This window comes from Myxocyprinus asiaticus, chromosome 35 (assembly GCF_019703515.2).
Source record: "Myxocyprinus asiaticus isolate MX2 ecotype Aquarium Trade chromosome 35, UBuf_Myxa_2, whole genome shotgun sequence".
In the NCBI taxonomy this organism is placed as follows: Eukaryota; Metazoa; Chordata; class Actinopteri; order Cypriniformes; family Catostomidae; genus Myxocyprinus; species Myxocyprinus asiaticus.
In genome coordinates, this window is record NC_059378.1 from 42,716,400 (window position 1) to 42,732,266 (window position 15,867).

Consider the following 15,867-nt stretch of genomic DNA (forward strand, 5'->3'; position numbering starts at 1 on the left):
ACACAAGCGTGAGTTTTTGAATCTGTGATTCTGCTGAAATTACACACTAGGACTTCTGGCGTGATGCCACACCCAAATGAGTGTGTGAGAGAAATAAAGCACAAACCTTCAGCTCATTGTGTTCCATCTTTACATCACATTCTAGACGTTTCCTTCTCAAAATCCTTTCATAACTGCACATATACAGAGGGGTACAGCAATCTGAGAACACTTTGAAAAGATTTTAACACAAAGAAGTTACGTAAAAGGCCATGAAAAGAAGAAATCCTGCAGATTCTGCATTATTAAACATTTGCATTGAACTAGAATGTAATGTATTAGTAAAGCATATTCACTAGTGCTCTCAGAGCACACTGTATTTCATGCCCTGAGCTGTGATAATCAGACCGTTCACGTGATTTTCAAATAAAACAGACTGGATTCAGAGCATGATTTACAATGAAGTCTGACATCACAGTATTAAACACATTAAACTGACTGCAGATGTGTAAAAGTCAAACTAGCAGTCTTAAAAGTGAAGTAGTCTATTAGCAGAGCCACAGACACTGTAATTATAGCAATTAAACACAGCCTAATTTTCAGAAGTTTGAGCTCAATATACTTTAAAATCTGGAACGCTTGTTCCATTTCAGAAACTGTATCAGTGGTTCTGCTGGTTGTGTCGCTCTCTGCTGATTATAAATGAAGCTACAGGACACACTCACTGCTAAAGCAATTCATTATTTAACACTCGTGTTTTAAATGTTTTACAGTGATTCTCCACCACAAAAATAAACCAGATTTTAGTGAGCACTCTTTGATGTTGTGTACAACATACAACTGTAAATGGGTGTGAAGACATCAGCAAAACCAAATGAGAGATTCGTCATGCTCAAAACCTTCAAATAATTTGCTGAACACAGATGTTGCTAAATAAAGTTTAATGTAAAGAAAGCAGTTCACATTTACTGAGCAGTATACAGAAAATAAATATACTGTAAACAAACACACAGAGTAAAAAGTAATCAAATATTAATAATTTTAAAAAAAAAGTACAATTGATCTAGAATATCTTCACATTATAATCACAAATTTTATTATCATAAATAAATTGTTGTAAAATCAGAAATGTTTTCCAATTGATTGTGAAATTTCCCGAGATGTCATTGAGTAAAGATGGAAATGTGTCGAGTCACAGCAAATGATTTTGATCCTAAAAAAAGAGAAAAAATAAGTTTATAACATTGTAATTAATGATGAATTTACTGTATGTGCTTTAACCCTTTAAACAAAATATTAATAAATACAGTCTTGACCAACACAAAATAGGTATCGTTTGAAAGTTTAGAAGCTCTACATCACAATGCATGTAGACATTATGATCAAAACTGATAAATCAGAAGTGTTCAGTTTTGATTTTTTATTAATAATTTTGCACTGTACATATTATTGCAATCAGAAAAAACATCAAACTGTTCAAATAGTCATGTGTCATATGTTGTTGGAAAGCTCTCAAAGAGTAGAATACAACCAGATTAGTTTTACTCAGACAAAAATATAGTAAGTAATAGCTAAGGATATGTCTTTGACATTTTTGCTGGTGTTGCTAATATGCTGCGTTTTCACTTGTAACTTCAGGAAAAATAAATAGAACATAAAATATCACATACAGTTACTTAGAGGAGGTGATTATCTTTTTATATTTTCTCCCCAATTTGGAATGCCCAATTCCCAGTGTGCTTTTAAGTCCTCGTGGTGGTGTAGTGACTCGCCTCAATCGATGTGCCGGAGGATGAATCTCAGTTGCCTCTGCGTCTGAGACCATCAATCCACGCATCTTATCACGTGACTTGTTGAGCACGTTACCACGGAGACGTAGCGTGTTTGGAGGCTTCACGCTATTCTCCGCGGCATCCACGCACAACTCACCACACACCCCACCGAAAGCGAGAACCACATTATAGCGACCACAAGGAGGTTACCCCATGTGACTCTACCCTCCCTAGCAACCGGGCCAATTTGGTCACTTGGGAGACCTGGCTGGAGTCACTCAGCACACCCTGGATTCAAACTCGCGACTCCAGGGGTGGTAGTCAGCGTCTTTACTCGCTGAGATACCCAGGCCCTGGAGGTGATTATCTTTCAAATGAGTCCACACACAAGGTAATCAGATGCATAGATCATTAGATAATCCACAATGAAGCACAATGTTACATATGACCACCAGGAGATGGCGCCAAATACATGACACAGACTCAATGATGACTCAAATGACACAGAATGAAACTCATTCTGTGAAATCTCATTATTAAAATCATGTCTGCATGCTATACAAACCTTTAGTCATTGTTGTGTTTGCATGTATAATTAGTTCTTATGTACAATTATTATGTTTTATTTGTTTAGAGAGGCTTTTGGACACTAGGATAAATTATATTCTGTAATGCTATAACTTTTGATTGCTTTGTCGTATCAACACATAATGTTTCTCAGATACAGTTGACATGATTGGGAACAAAACAAAAGCAGTTTTTCAAAGCCATCTTATTTACACCCAAAGATATATAGTATCAAATCAGAAATATATATATATATATAAAAAAAGTCAAGTTGTTTAGTGGTTTGTCAGCAGTTTCTTAGGCTGAATGTATCATAATCTATATGAAAAAAATTAAAAAGTTTTCTTTACAATGACACCAAACACTTGACCCTCCTTGATTTTTTTGAATTTTTAAGTCTTTAATTTTGGGTATGCCACTGAAACAGGAAATCTTTAAAAACACCTTCAGAGCTTAAAGGATTAAACAAACATAACAGAATAATTTGGAGTGAAAGAATGATGTCTGACCGGTGAAATCTGCTCCGGAATATTTTACTGTCCGTCCTTCATCCCTGACACACAAATGACACAAACAGTTTAATATTTGAGATTATATTTGATGTCCTAATATCTCTTCAGATATAAAAATGGTGACTTACAAGTGATCGGTCCAACAGTGACAGATTTGTGGCTGTTTATTGAACGAACGCTTCGCGTCAAACATTTCTATAAAGAGACAGAAAATGATCAAATGTTTATCAAAGAACAACTGTATAATTAATAACTCTAATTTCAGTATGTGTGAAAGAAAAATACAACTCTTTTTGAAATCTCACATATGATAGATGCAACGAAACAAAATACATATTAAATAAAAAAAATGTATGCTTGAATCAAATTACAATGCATGTCGTCCATTAGGAATTGCATTTGAGCATTTCCAGCTAAATTATTCATGTAGTCCAAACACAAACTAATTAAGTAAACCTCCACTTACAACTTTAAATGGATTGCACTCAATTAGCTCATTTCAATGAAATAAACTGAACAAGCAGCAAAACACATGTCTGGATATTCTAAACGGCAGGATGTGACATGACTGTATTCATGTGGAATTGACTGTATGGTGTAAAGTGTCTCTAAATGGAAGATTAATGACATCAGCTGAAAAGGAAAGTCATTTCAGAAGCGGAGAAAATATACTACCATTTGACTAAAGATTACAAAGACAATTTTTCTTCATTGGAAACATGTTCACTGATGAATCATTCACAATCAGACCATGTGCATGTGCCAAGTAAATATAGTGAGTTTTGATGTGGTGTTGACTTTAAAGGGAGCGAGTGTAAACAGAAGCATACTGTTGAGCAGGATTCAGACGTGCGATCACACAGACTGAGGCCGCAGTGGAGGAACATGTCATTATAGCTGCGCGGGTACAGGAAGAGCAGAGCTGTGAACCGCACGCGTAAAGATACGCCGTTCTCCAACATCAACACCATGTGACTGTCGCTCGGACACCTGACAGAAGACACAAGTCACAAATGAACAAATCACATGATCACATCTGAAACTGAGCAAAGAGAAGGTACTAGAGGACAACCGATTGTGGATTTTGCCGATACGATATCTAAAGAGGTGGGAAATGCAGATAACTGATTAATGCTAGTTTTAAATGGATTTTTAGTTTAGTTATTTTTGTTACCGTGATGGACACAGACATAGGGGCTACAAGAGTCTAAAATCCCAGATGCAGTTTATTGTTCAACCAAAATCCCAATAATAACTTATAACCCAATAAACCCTTCATCAGCCAACTAACAAAGAACAATGCATCAATGTGAACTTCTGCAGTTAATCCAGGATGAACTTCAAAGACATTAGTCATTAATCTTACAGTTCATACAAAATCTTTGTTTAAACACTGGCCCTTAACACTTACTTAGTTTAATAATTTTAAACCATGACTTGCAATACATAAGTAATATTGTCATTATATTCATGATGTTAGTCAGAGGGGAACTGACCCCCACAGTGAGTCTGGTTTCTCTCAAGGTTATTTTTCTCCATTAATCAACATCTTATGGAGTTTTGTGTTCCTTGCCACAGTCGCCTTTGGCTTGCTCTCTGGGGTTATAAATACAATTATTATTTAATTACTTATTTTTAAACAATTCACAATCGTATTTAATCAAACTACACAATGACGACTATAAGACATTATAGATATTACAGTTTCATTTTCTGTTAATGCATGATCTTCTGTAAAGCTGTGTTGTGAAAAGTGCTATACAAAATTATTTGACTGAAGATTTGGAGCAGAATGTGGGACTTTTATCTCTAAATAAGCCCAAAACACACAAGAGACTCTTATTTTATAGCCTATATATTCACCAGATGAGGTTTAATGAGGAATATGGTTTATTATTATCCATGAAGCTGGAGACATGATGTATGTGCTGACGGAAGCATGTTTCCATAGTAAATGTTTTTTTTTTGTTTTTTTTACATGCCCTCGCTTTAATTTAGAACACTTGATTATCTAACCAAAATAACGTTATATGCACTGAAGTGAGGATACAAATACAGGTGCATCTCAATAAATTAGAATGTCGTGGAAAGGTTCATTTATTTCAGTAATTCAACTCAAATTGTGAAACTCGTGTATTAAATAAATTCAATGCACACAGACTGAAGTAGTTTAAGTCTTTGGTTCTTTTAATTGTGATGATTTTGGCTCACATTTAACAAAAACCCACCAATTCACTATCTCAAAAAATTAGAATATGGTGACATGCCAATCAGCTAATCAACTCAAAACACCTGCAAAGGTTTCCTGAGCCTTCAAAATGGTCTCTCAGTTTGGTTCACTAGGCTACACAATCATGGGGAAGACTGCTGATCTGACAGTTGTCCAGAAGACAATCATTGACACCCTTCACAAGGAGGGTAAGCCACAAACATTCATTGCCAAAGAAGCTGGCTGTTCACAGAGTGCTGTATCCAAGCATGTTAACAGAAAGTTGAGTGGAAGGAAAAAGTGTGGAAGAAAAAGATGCACAACCAACCGAGAGAACCGCAGCCTTATGATTGTCCAGCAAAATCGATTCAAGAATTTGGGTGAACTTCACAAGGAATGGACTGAGGCTGGGGTCAAGGCATCAAGAGCCACCACACACAGACGTGTCAAGGAATTTGGCTACAGTTGTCGTATTCCTCTTGTTAAGCCACTCCTGAACCACAGACAACGTCAGAGGCGTCTTACCTGGGCTAAGGAGAAGAAGAACTGGACTGTTGCCCAGTGGTCCAAAGTCCTCTTTTCAGATGAGAGCAAGTTTTGTATTTCATTTGGAAACCAAGGTCCTAGAGTCTGGAGGAAGGGTGGAGAAGCTCATAGCCCAAGTTGCTTGAAGTCCAGTGTTAAGTTTCCACAGTCTGTGATGATTTGGGGTGCAATGTCATCTGCTGGTGTTGGTCCATTGTGTTTTTTGATAACCAAAGTCACTGCACCCGTTTACCAAGAAATTCTGGAGCACTTCATGCTTCCTTCTGCTGACCAGCTTTTTAAAGATGCTGATTTCATTTTCCAGCAGGATTTGGCACCTGCCCACACTGCCAAAAGCACCAAAAGTTGGTTAAATGACACCAGTGGTGTTGGTGTGCTTGACTGGCCAGCAAACTCACCAGACCTGAACCCCACAGAGAATCTATGGGGTATTGTCAAGAGGAAAATGAGAAACAAGAGACCAAAAAATGCAGATGAGCTGAAGGCCACTGTCAAAGAAACCTGGGCTTCCATACCACCTCAGCAGTGCCACAAACTGATCACCTCCATGCCACGCCGAATTGAGGCAGTAATTAAAGCAAAAGGAGCCCCTACCAAATATTGAGTACATATACAGTAAATGAACATACTTTCCAGAAGGCCAACAATTCACTAAAAATGTTTTTTTTTATTGGTCTTATGATGTATTCTAATTTTTTGAGATAGTGAATTGGTGGGTTTTTGTTAAATGTGAGCCAAAATCATCACAATTAAAAGAACCAAAGACTTAAACTACTTCAGTCTGTGTGCACTGAATTTATTTAATACACGAGTTTCACAATCTGAGTTGAATTACTGAAATAAATGAACTTTTCCACGACATTCTAATTTATTGAGATGCACCTGTATAAATGAATATTGTCAGTGATGAAAGATTCAGATACAGCAAATTCCCAAAGATTGTTTTATTTCTAGAGGCCGCTGTAATACTGTAGAATCCACCAGCGCTGGCAACAGAGGAACACAAAGGAATAAAAAAATGTATATCGGAAACTATCAGCATAGATTTTTGCCGATAATGACAGTTCCAAAAAGCAACTATCGGCACAGATTAATCGGTAAAACCGATATACCGGTCTACCTCTACAAGATACAAGTTCTGTTCCGGAACCTAGTAAGCTGCCTATAGTAGGGATGGGATGATATGTGTGAACAGCCCCTTGGAAGTTAATTGCCTATGTAGTCAGTGGAGAGCAAGATGGCACAGTAGGTTTGAGAACAGAACTACTGATGGTGGCATTTCAATGCATTACACCAACAGTAAACACAATCAGAAACATTCTGAATATGTAAAAACAGACCGGTTGTGAATGATGACGTATCTCTGCAGATCATCAGCGTTTGCTGTTTGTGTGATGTAACACTCCTCCACGATGACCACAAAGCGTTCTGCCTCCACCTCTGCCACCCTGATGCCCACGTGCAGTGGAGACCCCACGGGCAGAACGACCACGCCTGCTGGGTATGACTCCAGGAAACTGCTGTTGCGGTACAGGGACATGGAGGCGCTGGCGCCAGTTCCTAAAGCAACCACGCCCATTTCCTGCATTCTGACACAAACAACATAGAGTTAGAGTCGTGATTTTCATCAGAGAACGTTGCATGTTGTAACCAGGTGTTGTAACAACTGTAAACGTCGCACAAAGTGACAAAACAGCAGCCAATCAGAGCATGCGTTTAATTCAAGTAGTTGGCACATGAAAGCATTATTGATTTGCAAACGCTGTTTGTACCAGTTAAATGTTTGTCAGGTACTCACGACAGGTACGGTCTGACTGCTAGATCCATGCTGGTCTGAGAATCCAGAGGATACACACAGGAGAATGGAAACCCGGACGGCAGGGAGAAATTACTTCCCGCTTTAGCAGGATACAAGAACAGTGTGTTTGAGAAGACAGCGTGTGTTGTGTTGGTCTGTGAAAACACAATAAAAACCTAAATAAATAGATGACATATTTTACTACAAAAGAGTATAAAGGAATAGTTCACCCAACATTCATTACAGAAGGAAATAAGTAGAATTATAATATAACGGGACAAATTGAAATATTTGTGATCAATAATCTGAATGATGAATAGAATTCTCACCCTCAGCACATTCCCACAAGCTCCACTCCTGCGGGTGACCTCATACCACACAGTGCCGTTGGTCTTACGCTGGGCGATGCAGTTGGGATCGGCCATGTGACCTGACGTGGTGTTGAGTGGCTCAGGGACGATGTGTAGAAGCGGCAGACCCACCCTGATCAGGGTCTGTTCACACACTAACACCAGCATGGGGGGCGGACTGGGCTCTAAGACAGAGAGAGAGAGAGAGATTTATTTAATCCATGAACCTGATATAACATCTGCATTATAATAATAAAGTAAAACTAGTGTTTGTCCATCTATTGTATCTCTACAGTGGTGCTCGCTGCCATGATGCTGGGGTGACGTGAATGGTTTTTCGTGCATTACGAGGGTGTTCTGGATGATTGCTTGGGTATTGCTAGGTGGATGTGTGTGGTGGTGTCATAGTGGGCTAAAGCAGAGAACTTGTAAGCAGAAGGTTGCCGGTTCAACCCCCACAGCCACCACCACAGTGCAAGGCAATTAACTTCAGGTTTCTCCGAGGGGATTGTCCCTGTAATAAGTCACTTTGGATAAAAGCATCTACCAAATGCATAAATGTAAATGGATACTAGCATTTTTTGGCTGGTTGTTAGCAGTGGTTAAATAGGGATTTTAGAGGTGATGGGGACCCTAAAAGCGGCCCAATTTAACCCCTTGTTGTTAGGGTATTCCTACATAATCGCTAGGGTGTTGTTGGTGGTTTCTTACTGGTTCAAGTGGAAGTCTCTGTGATATTCTGCTCACTAGATCTGATTGGATTCCCTTCTTCAATGTAAGTCTATAGGGTTTTTTTCAGGTGAAAATGGTGTGATCTCTTAATAAAGTAAAAGCACACCTCTCCTCAACAATATACCTGTACATGATTTGAGTTTTCGTTCATGTCTGGAGCACATATACTGCATGACAATTTAAAGGACACGCTGAAGTTTAAATCATTACGAGCAATAGTAATACTGATATTTTACTTGATAAACACCACTAGTTAAGGTAAGTGCTGGTTGCAGACAGATGTGTTTGGCTACCTTCACAGACAACACCAGCATCCTCGTAGTGTCCACAGTTGTGTTTCTCATATCCGTTGTGTTTGCACTGGCTCAGGTGTCTCTCAGAGCCCAGACAGTTTGTGTTGTCCATCCAGATGGGGCCGCTGCCGGGGCCAAATTGTCCGTTCACAGGGGCCGAGAGAGGCCGACCACACCCCAGCTGCCTGCAAACCACCGCAGCAGCGTTCATGTTCCAGTCGTCATCGCATACAGTCCCCCAACGTCCGCTGTGATTGAGTTCTACTCGCCCGGCACACACGTGTGGCCCAGCCGACAGACGCACCGGATCTGCCACACAAACACAACAGCTTAAAGTCAACATGAAAGAGTGTTCACAATTTAATTCTGTAATATGACACATTTCTGATTGAAACAGGATATTCAATGAGAACAATGTAGGATAAGACTTGATGTTATCTATCAGGAACTGATTGGAAGGTGTAAAGTTGGGTAAAGTGTTAAGTTTTACACCAGAATGGAGTCAGAACTGAATGCAAGTTTGCTGCTGAAACACTGTTGGCACACACTTTGGAGGAGGCTTTTTAACCGGGACTTGGGAAGATTTTCCACCATCAGGCCGAGCGGTTCCTGTTGCGGAACCTGGTGCTGAGAAATCTGGATTAGAACGGGCAAGTGACCAATCGGTTAGCTAACCACACTGAGAAATCCGGGCCAGGAACGGTTTGTAATCACACCGAACCGTAAATGATGTGGAAATGCTACTAGAACCGTTACTTACCCTGATCAGGACTGTCAGCCTGACGGTGGAAAAGTGCTTGTGGAGGATGAAGGTTGAGTTCACCCCCCAGAGCATCTCCACATATCCCGGTGGAAACGCTATCTGCCATTACTGCTGTTATCCATATTATATTATTGTTAGACACCCTTACATTACTACATTAACTATTGGCAAGATTTTATAAAGGATGCATCACCTTCAACATTAGTCTAATATAATGCCTAAATACTGTAGCAATTTGGCTTTTGGTTAACAATAACCCGTGCAGTCTAGGTGATGTCAGCCGAAAAGGAAAGTCATTTCAGAAGTGGAGCAAGTTATTATATGGTCAAAGATTATAAAGACAAACATTTTATATCTTTAGAATAACGTCCACGGTTGAATTGTGCACAATAATACAAAGAATGTGTATTAAGAAAGTAAACAGAGTCGATTTTGATTTCATGTTGACTTTTGGTGTGTTAACTAGAATCTGACGTTCTTTGTAAGAGTTCAGTTATATCTGTAGACACGATTCTATACCATGTGTGGTGGTGAAGTCGTTAAATCTCAGGGCTGGAAGGTTACTGGTTCAATTCCTGCAAGGAGTTATAGCCATGAATCACCGAAATGAAGATCCTGTACAGGATGCCCATTGTCTCATATTTAAGCGGCAAAACACTCAAGGACGGAGCGTCTTGTATTGAAGTTCTCAAATGAATTTGGTGAAAAGTTGACAACCCTACCATTGTAAATATACCAAGAGTAAAAGGCCTGTAATGATTGCCCTGCTGTTTTTAAACACTAAACTGACCTGGCTTAGGATATAAAAACACACAGTATCAGCAATACTTATGTTTGTTATGCACACACATTGTTTTAAATGTTCTCACCTTGTGCTTCACACCTCCAGTTGATCTTGTCCTCGCTGACACAGGATGTCCCATCTCTGCAGGTGCTACACACCTTAGTGTTGATATCTGACAGATACAATGGAGAAAGACTCAATAAGGGCCCTTAAATGAGACTTAGGAGACTCATCAGGAGCAAGTGAACTTCACAAGGGTCATGAGTTACCTGCAGAATATGCCAGGAAGCAAATGGGTGGCTTGATGAACTTGTAGACGTAGTAGTTTCCTGGACAGGCCTTGATGTGGATGGGGAACTCAAAGCTACAACAGCCATTTGTCCAGTTTCCACAAATGTTACTGTAGACTACGCCATCTGAGGTGATGGGATGTGGGCTCTTGAGCCAGAGGGGCGCGTGGGTTCCACTCATCTGTGAGGCGATGCATCGCTCCGGCATCTGCACGCTGGCGCTGTTCAGGAAAAGCCTGTACCAGCCCTGCCAGTTTACACCGAGGTCACAGTGAACGTTGCCATCAGTCTTGAAGTTGGTGGCACGCCAAGGTTCATCTAGGGCAGTGTAACGCTGGCAGGGGTCAGCACAGCGCAGCTGGCCATTGACGGTGATGCAGTCCTGGCCAAGGTTGCACACGGTGTTCCCGCAGCTGAACTGCACCGACCGCGGGTTGGAGGTGGGGTTGGCATTGACCGGGGGTAACAGACATGCGAATGACCCGGGCATATTTTCACAATTGAGTGGAGCCACACACGGACTCTGAGTGGCGGTGCATTCGTCAATGTCCACACAGCCCTGCTCAACTGTCCAGCGGTATCCATGACTACAGCACGGTGAGCCTGCCCCACTGCAGGCGGTGATGTTGAAACAGGTTATCCCATTACCAGCGAAACCCTTCGAGCAGGAGCAGTTAAAAGACGTCGCGGTGGAAGCCGACTGACCAGGTTTGAGCACAGGGACGCAGGTCGAGCGCTCGTGACACGCATTACAGTGAGTCACAACCACACCTGGCAGACAGAAATGTGGACATAAGAATTTTAAACAGAAAACAGAGCTTTAATGTGTAGTTAGCCTCAATATTTTTGTCCTTGTTTTGTGTGTGTTGCATTTGCTAAAATGTTATGTGCTGTCATTTTGAGAAGGGTATAGCTGCAGGCATAGCTCCATAAAGGGGCATGAGCTCCAAATCACCATTAAAGATATAGGAAGCCCTTATCCTAACACTTTCCCTAACCCTAAGGAGTGGAAGTGACACCCCCTTTTGTAGTAACCCTGCCCCCTTTTGGAGTAACTCCGCCGTCTTTTGGAGATTCCGCCCCCATAGCCGGCAGCTATACCAACTTGGTCATTTTGGCCATACTGTTCGAAGGCAGATTTTAAATCACAATCTGGTTAAAATATTAATCTAACCTTAAACCTGGTAAAATAAATGTTTGATAATAACAAGGAAAATGTAAAAGTGGGATCCAAAAGTCAAATTTGAGTGAAAAGTTTAATTAAAAAATTAACATGAAATTGAGAATGTCTACAAAGGAGTTCACATGCTCAACGTCACTAACTCAACTACATTTGGTTAGTGACCTAGAAACGTGGAATCTTAAATTTCTTTATTTTTAATGAAATGGGGAATACTCTTTTAAATGTTGTCTCAGATTTTTGGACTCCACTGTAAATAATAATGAAATTATTATATATTAAAATAATATAAAATTACTACGGCTGTCGATTTAACGTGTTAATCCAGTGCGATTAATTATAAAAAAATAACATGTTACAAAAGTTAACGGAATTAATCATGTCTCCGGACCGTAATAAGGAATATTCCTTCCATCTGAGCAATTGAAGCTTGTAGTTCCACCTGTTTTCTCCAGGGGGCAGTAAGTGAAACTCCAGCTGTATAGACAACACACATCTTATACAGAGAACAAACCACACTCACCGACAGCAGACAGCACAAGATGAGAACACGTTCTTGCGTTCAAATACAGCTTGATGGAGCGCAGATCAGAACACAGGGATCTCAAGACGTGTTTTTCTAAGTATTAAACTACGTTTAACTTGACACAAGCGACCTAAAAATTTTATGTTTATGACGTGACGCAACTAAAGTGAGACGCTCAAAGTGTCTGTCTGATGCAGGTGTACATTGACGCGTCCTTAAACAAACCCTTATAATAAATCTCGGACTGACTGACAAATTCAGTTGCAAAATGGATTGCTGTGAACTGTAGGACTGTGACTGACTTGATGTTAAATAATATGGAAATAAACAATATATTGTATTCTAAAGCCACTTTTTGTATTATCTTTTTTAATAGTTTACTTGTGTGCCAAAATAATGTAATGCATTTTTATTATCTGTATTATTATTATTTTTTTAATAATATATTGTGTTTGTATATATATATATATATAATTATTTAATCATTATATTTTGAATTATTGTCATTTCAGGAGCTTTCTCAGCAAATATTTATACAAATGATTAATTGCAATTAAAAATTTCAATTGATTGACAGCTATAAAATTACATGTTATAATAATGATAGATTATACCAGATGAACTGCTCAATTAGTCCACGAATGTTGAAAATAGTATTTGTACAACAGTTTGTTACTTACGTTTTAGTGGCACAAAAAAAAAAAAAAAAGAGTAATATTTCCAGAATAAATACATAACATTATGAGATTAAAGTAGTAATATTTTGAGAATAAAGTCAGAAAATTGAGATTAAAGTTATAATGTGGCGTGAATAAAGTAGTAGTATTTCAAGAAAAAAATATCAATATACAGTATATCATGAGACAAGGCATGATTATCACTATAGGACTGGACCGCAAAAGCTGCTCCTTAATCATTGCAAGAAACAGATGTGAACTTAAGGATATTCTGTAAAACAAGATTTACCAACAAAGAAATCAATGGTCTTTTAGCACCTCAGCACCGAGTTATCATTAATATCCAGACACTGGAGGGATTATGTAGGAAATTAAATTTATTCCAGAGAAAGAATATGACAAACAGCTGTAAATATTATGCGGTTTGAAATTCCACTACTACAAATCTCCAGTGACTAAAGTCGATCAGACGTCGTCTGAATTTCAAACAGTATCTTTACTGCATTACCAGAGAAACATTCAGGAAACTGCTTCTGCTGGGCAATCTGAAATGGGAACTAGTGGTCAACTCTAAGAGTATTAATTACATCTACATCGGCTTAACTTTGATGTTTCTTTACTTATGACTCTATTCTCACATTACAACTTTATATATGAACAATCTCATAATGAAATCTTAGATCTGTTTATTATTTTAATGTGGCACTAAAATGCCATCATAGTAGTTACTGTCTCATCAGCAATATGAAGAATCATCATGTTTTTGTTAAACAGTAATAGTTATCTAAAAAGGTTGGATGATAAAAGCAAAAACAGAAAAAACACCTTAATGTTCAAATGACAGTTCAAATCATTAATTTCTTTCTTTACCTGAGACATCTGTGACAATCGCGGTCATCACAAACAGACCCAAAATCATCAGATTGTTCTTCATCTTAAGTTTCTTAGTAACTAGATCTTTTGATCATCCAATCTGCAGAAATAAACAGAAATTAAATATGAAATAATCTCTGAAACCATCATGATAGAGACAAATACATGACATCAAACAATAAAATCACATTTAAACGTCATAGTTCATAAAACAGCTTCATCGTTACTGTTGTAACCCTGATTAAAATGCCCAAAGTGACTCACCTGTTCGTTGGTTTGTCCTGGAACTCTGAGAACACATTTATACCCTCTCCACGAGGGCAGGTGAACACCACAAACTGTGCGCACGATATCTGTGATTGAAGGATTTGATTCGTAATTATTTAAACTTAAGTTTCAATAATCCTAGACAACAAAGGAGTTAATGATTCATACTAACCTTGAGTCAATATTCTGACAAAAGTAATTCTCTTGTTGTAAAGCCACTTTCCAACCTCTCAATCGAATTGTGTGGGCAGCAAATTTCTTGACTATTGACAAATTTCTACAGCACTGACAGCTTTCACTCTTTACACGCACGTAACGGGCAAACCTTTTGTCAACAGATGTGTACAGAGTTCCTGACATTAGATGATTTTTGATGGACTCAAGTTCTCCATAAGCACACGCTTTGACCTTTTGGTGCATGTCACATAGTCATGAACAGGGTCAGAGTTCAGGTGTAGTAGACTTCTATTCATGTAATCAAGTTTTCAGAAATAATTCTATAGTATTGAGCTCATGTCATATCAGGTTCATTCAGTGGTCAGAAATCATCACAGACACCTTTGGCCAGGTGTGATTCTTTTAACAGTAAAACGTTATTGTACATAAAATCCATTTAATAACACTGACACGAGACACTAATTCTGTTACATTTTAGCTTGTTTCCTGAATGAGACTGTTGATTCATTTTGAAGAAAAATATACAAATTTCAATAAAACTTTGCCATACAGTATAAACTGAATTACATGTTTAATATGGACTCATTATTTCCCTGTTCTGTGTATTTATCCAGTTTCTGTCTTCTTAGGACAATGGTTCAGTTAGAGGCGTGTCTTTGTTTGGACGTTTGCTGTGTAATTGGTTTGCTACTGTATTATGACTCAAACTCAAGCAAAGGGGTTTGACATAATAAAAGGATAAATGGTTTTAACAAATGATGAATGCATTTAAAAATGCAGGAGTTTAATATTGACATGTCCTCAATGTTTCTAATATACAAAGTACTCAATATATTTTACAGTTGCTCAATGGCAGGTAAGATTTTTCAAGAGCACCTCTGTGAATTCCCACAAATAGAAGTTTTTATTTTAATAAAAACTATTTAATTTAACAAATGTAATATGGAATAAGGTGGGCATTCTGACTAACACAATCTATACTGCGAGTTTAAAAATGACCACACACAGAATGATGTACACCTCATCCTTATATCATTATGGCCACCTGCCCAATATGCTGTTGGTCCCCTGTGTGCAGCCAAATCAGCTCTGACCCGCCAAGGCATGGACTCCATAAGACCTCTGAAGGTGTCCTGTGGTATCTGACACCAAGACATTAGCAGCAGATCCTTCAAGTCCTGTAAGTTGCGAGGTGGAGCAGCTGTGGATCAGACTTGTTGTTCTAGCACATCCCACAGATGCTTAATCGGATTGAGATCTGGGGAATTTGGAAGTCAACACCTTGAACTCCTCATCATGTTCCACAAACCATTCCTGAACAATGTGTGCAGTGTGGCAGGGTGCATTATCCTGCTGAAAGAGTCCACTGCCATCAGGGAATACCATTGCCATGAAGGGGCGTCTGCAACGATGTTTAGGTAGGTGGTACATTTCAAATTGACGTCCACATGAATGGGTTTCCCAGCAGAACATTGCCCAGAGCATCACACTCCCTCCACCGGCTTGTCGTCTTCCCACATTGAATCCTGATGCCATGACTTCCGGAGGTAAACAGAGCACACGTACATGACC

General features: G+C 39.0%; 1 protein-coding gene across 1 annotated transcript; it reads right to left on the reverse strand.

Moving 5' to 3' along the window:
* Window positions 1-930: 930 nt before the first annotated feature.
* Window positions 931-13,942, reverse strand: LOC127426480 (uromodulin-like). The gene is made up of 11 exons (XM_051673333.1): window positions 13,849-13,942; window positions 10,575-11,366; window positions 10,391-10,477; window positions 8,759-9,067; window positions 7,713-7,918; window positions 7,384-7,538; window positions 6,926-7,174; window positions 3,661-3,820; window positions 2,959-3,025; window positions 2,828-2,871; window positions 931-1,192 (listed from the first exon to the last, which is right to left on the reverse strand). The coding sequence occupies exons 1-10, from the start codon at window positions 13,910-13,912 to the stop codon at window positions 2,852-2,854; spliced, it is 2,109 nt and encodes a 702-aa protein (XP_051529293.1). The 5' UTR covers window positions 13,913-13,942; the 3' UTR covers window positions 931-1,192; window positions 2,828-2,851.
* Window positions 13,943-15,867: the final 1,925 nt, after the last annotated feature.

Bases quoted from the DNA above. Each gene is read 5' to 3' on its own strand.
- LOC127426480 (XM_051673333.1), bottom strand. From the start codon at position 13,912: ATGAAGAACAATCTGATGATTTTGGGTCTGTTTGTGATGACCGCGATT. The intron at 11,367-13,848 runs GTAAAGAAAGAA...TCTGTCTGCCAG, and splicing joins GATTGTCACAGATGTCTCAG to GTGTGGTTGTGACTCACTGT. The intron at 7,919-8,758 runs GTAGCCAAACAC...TCTCTGTCTTAG, and splicing joins TGCTGGTGTTGTCTGTGAAG to AGCCCAGTCCGCCCCCCATG.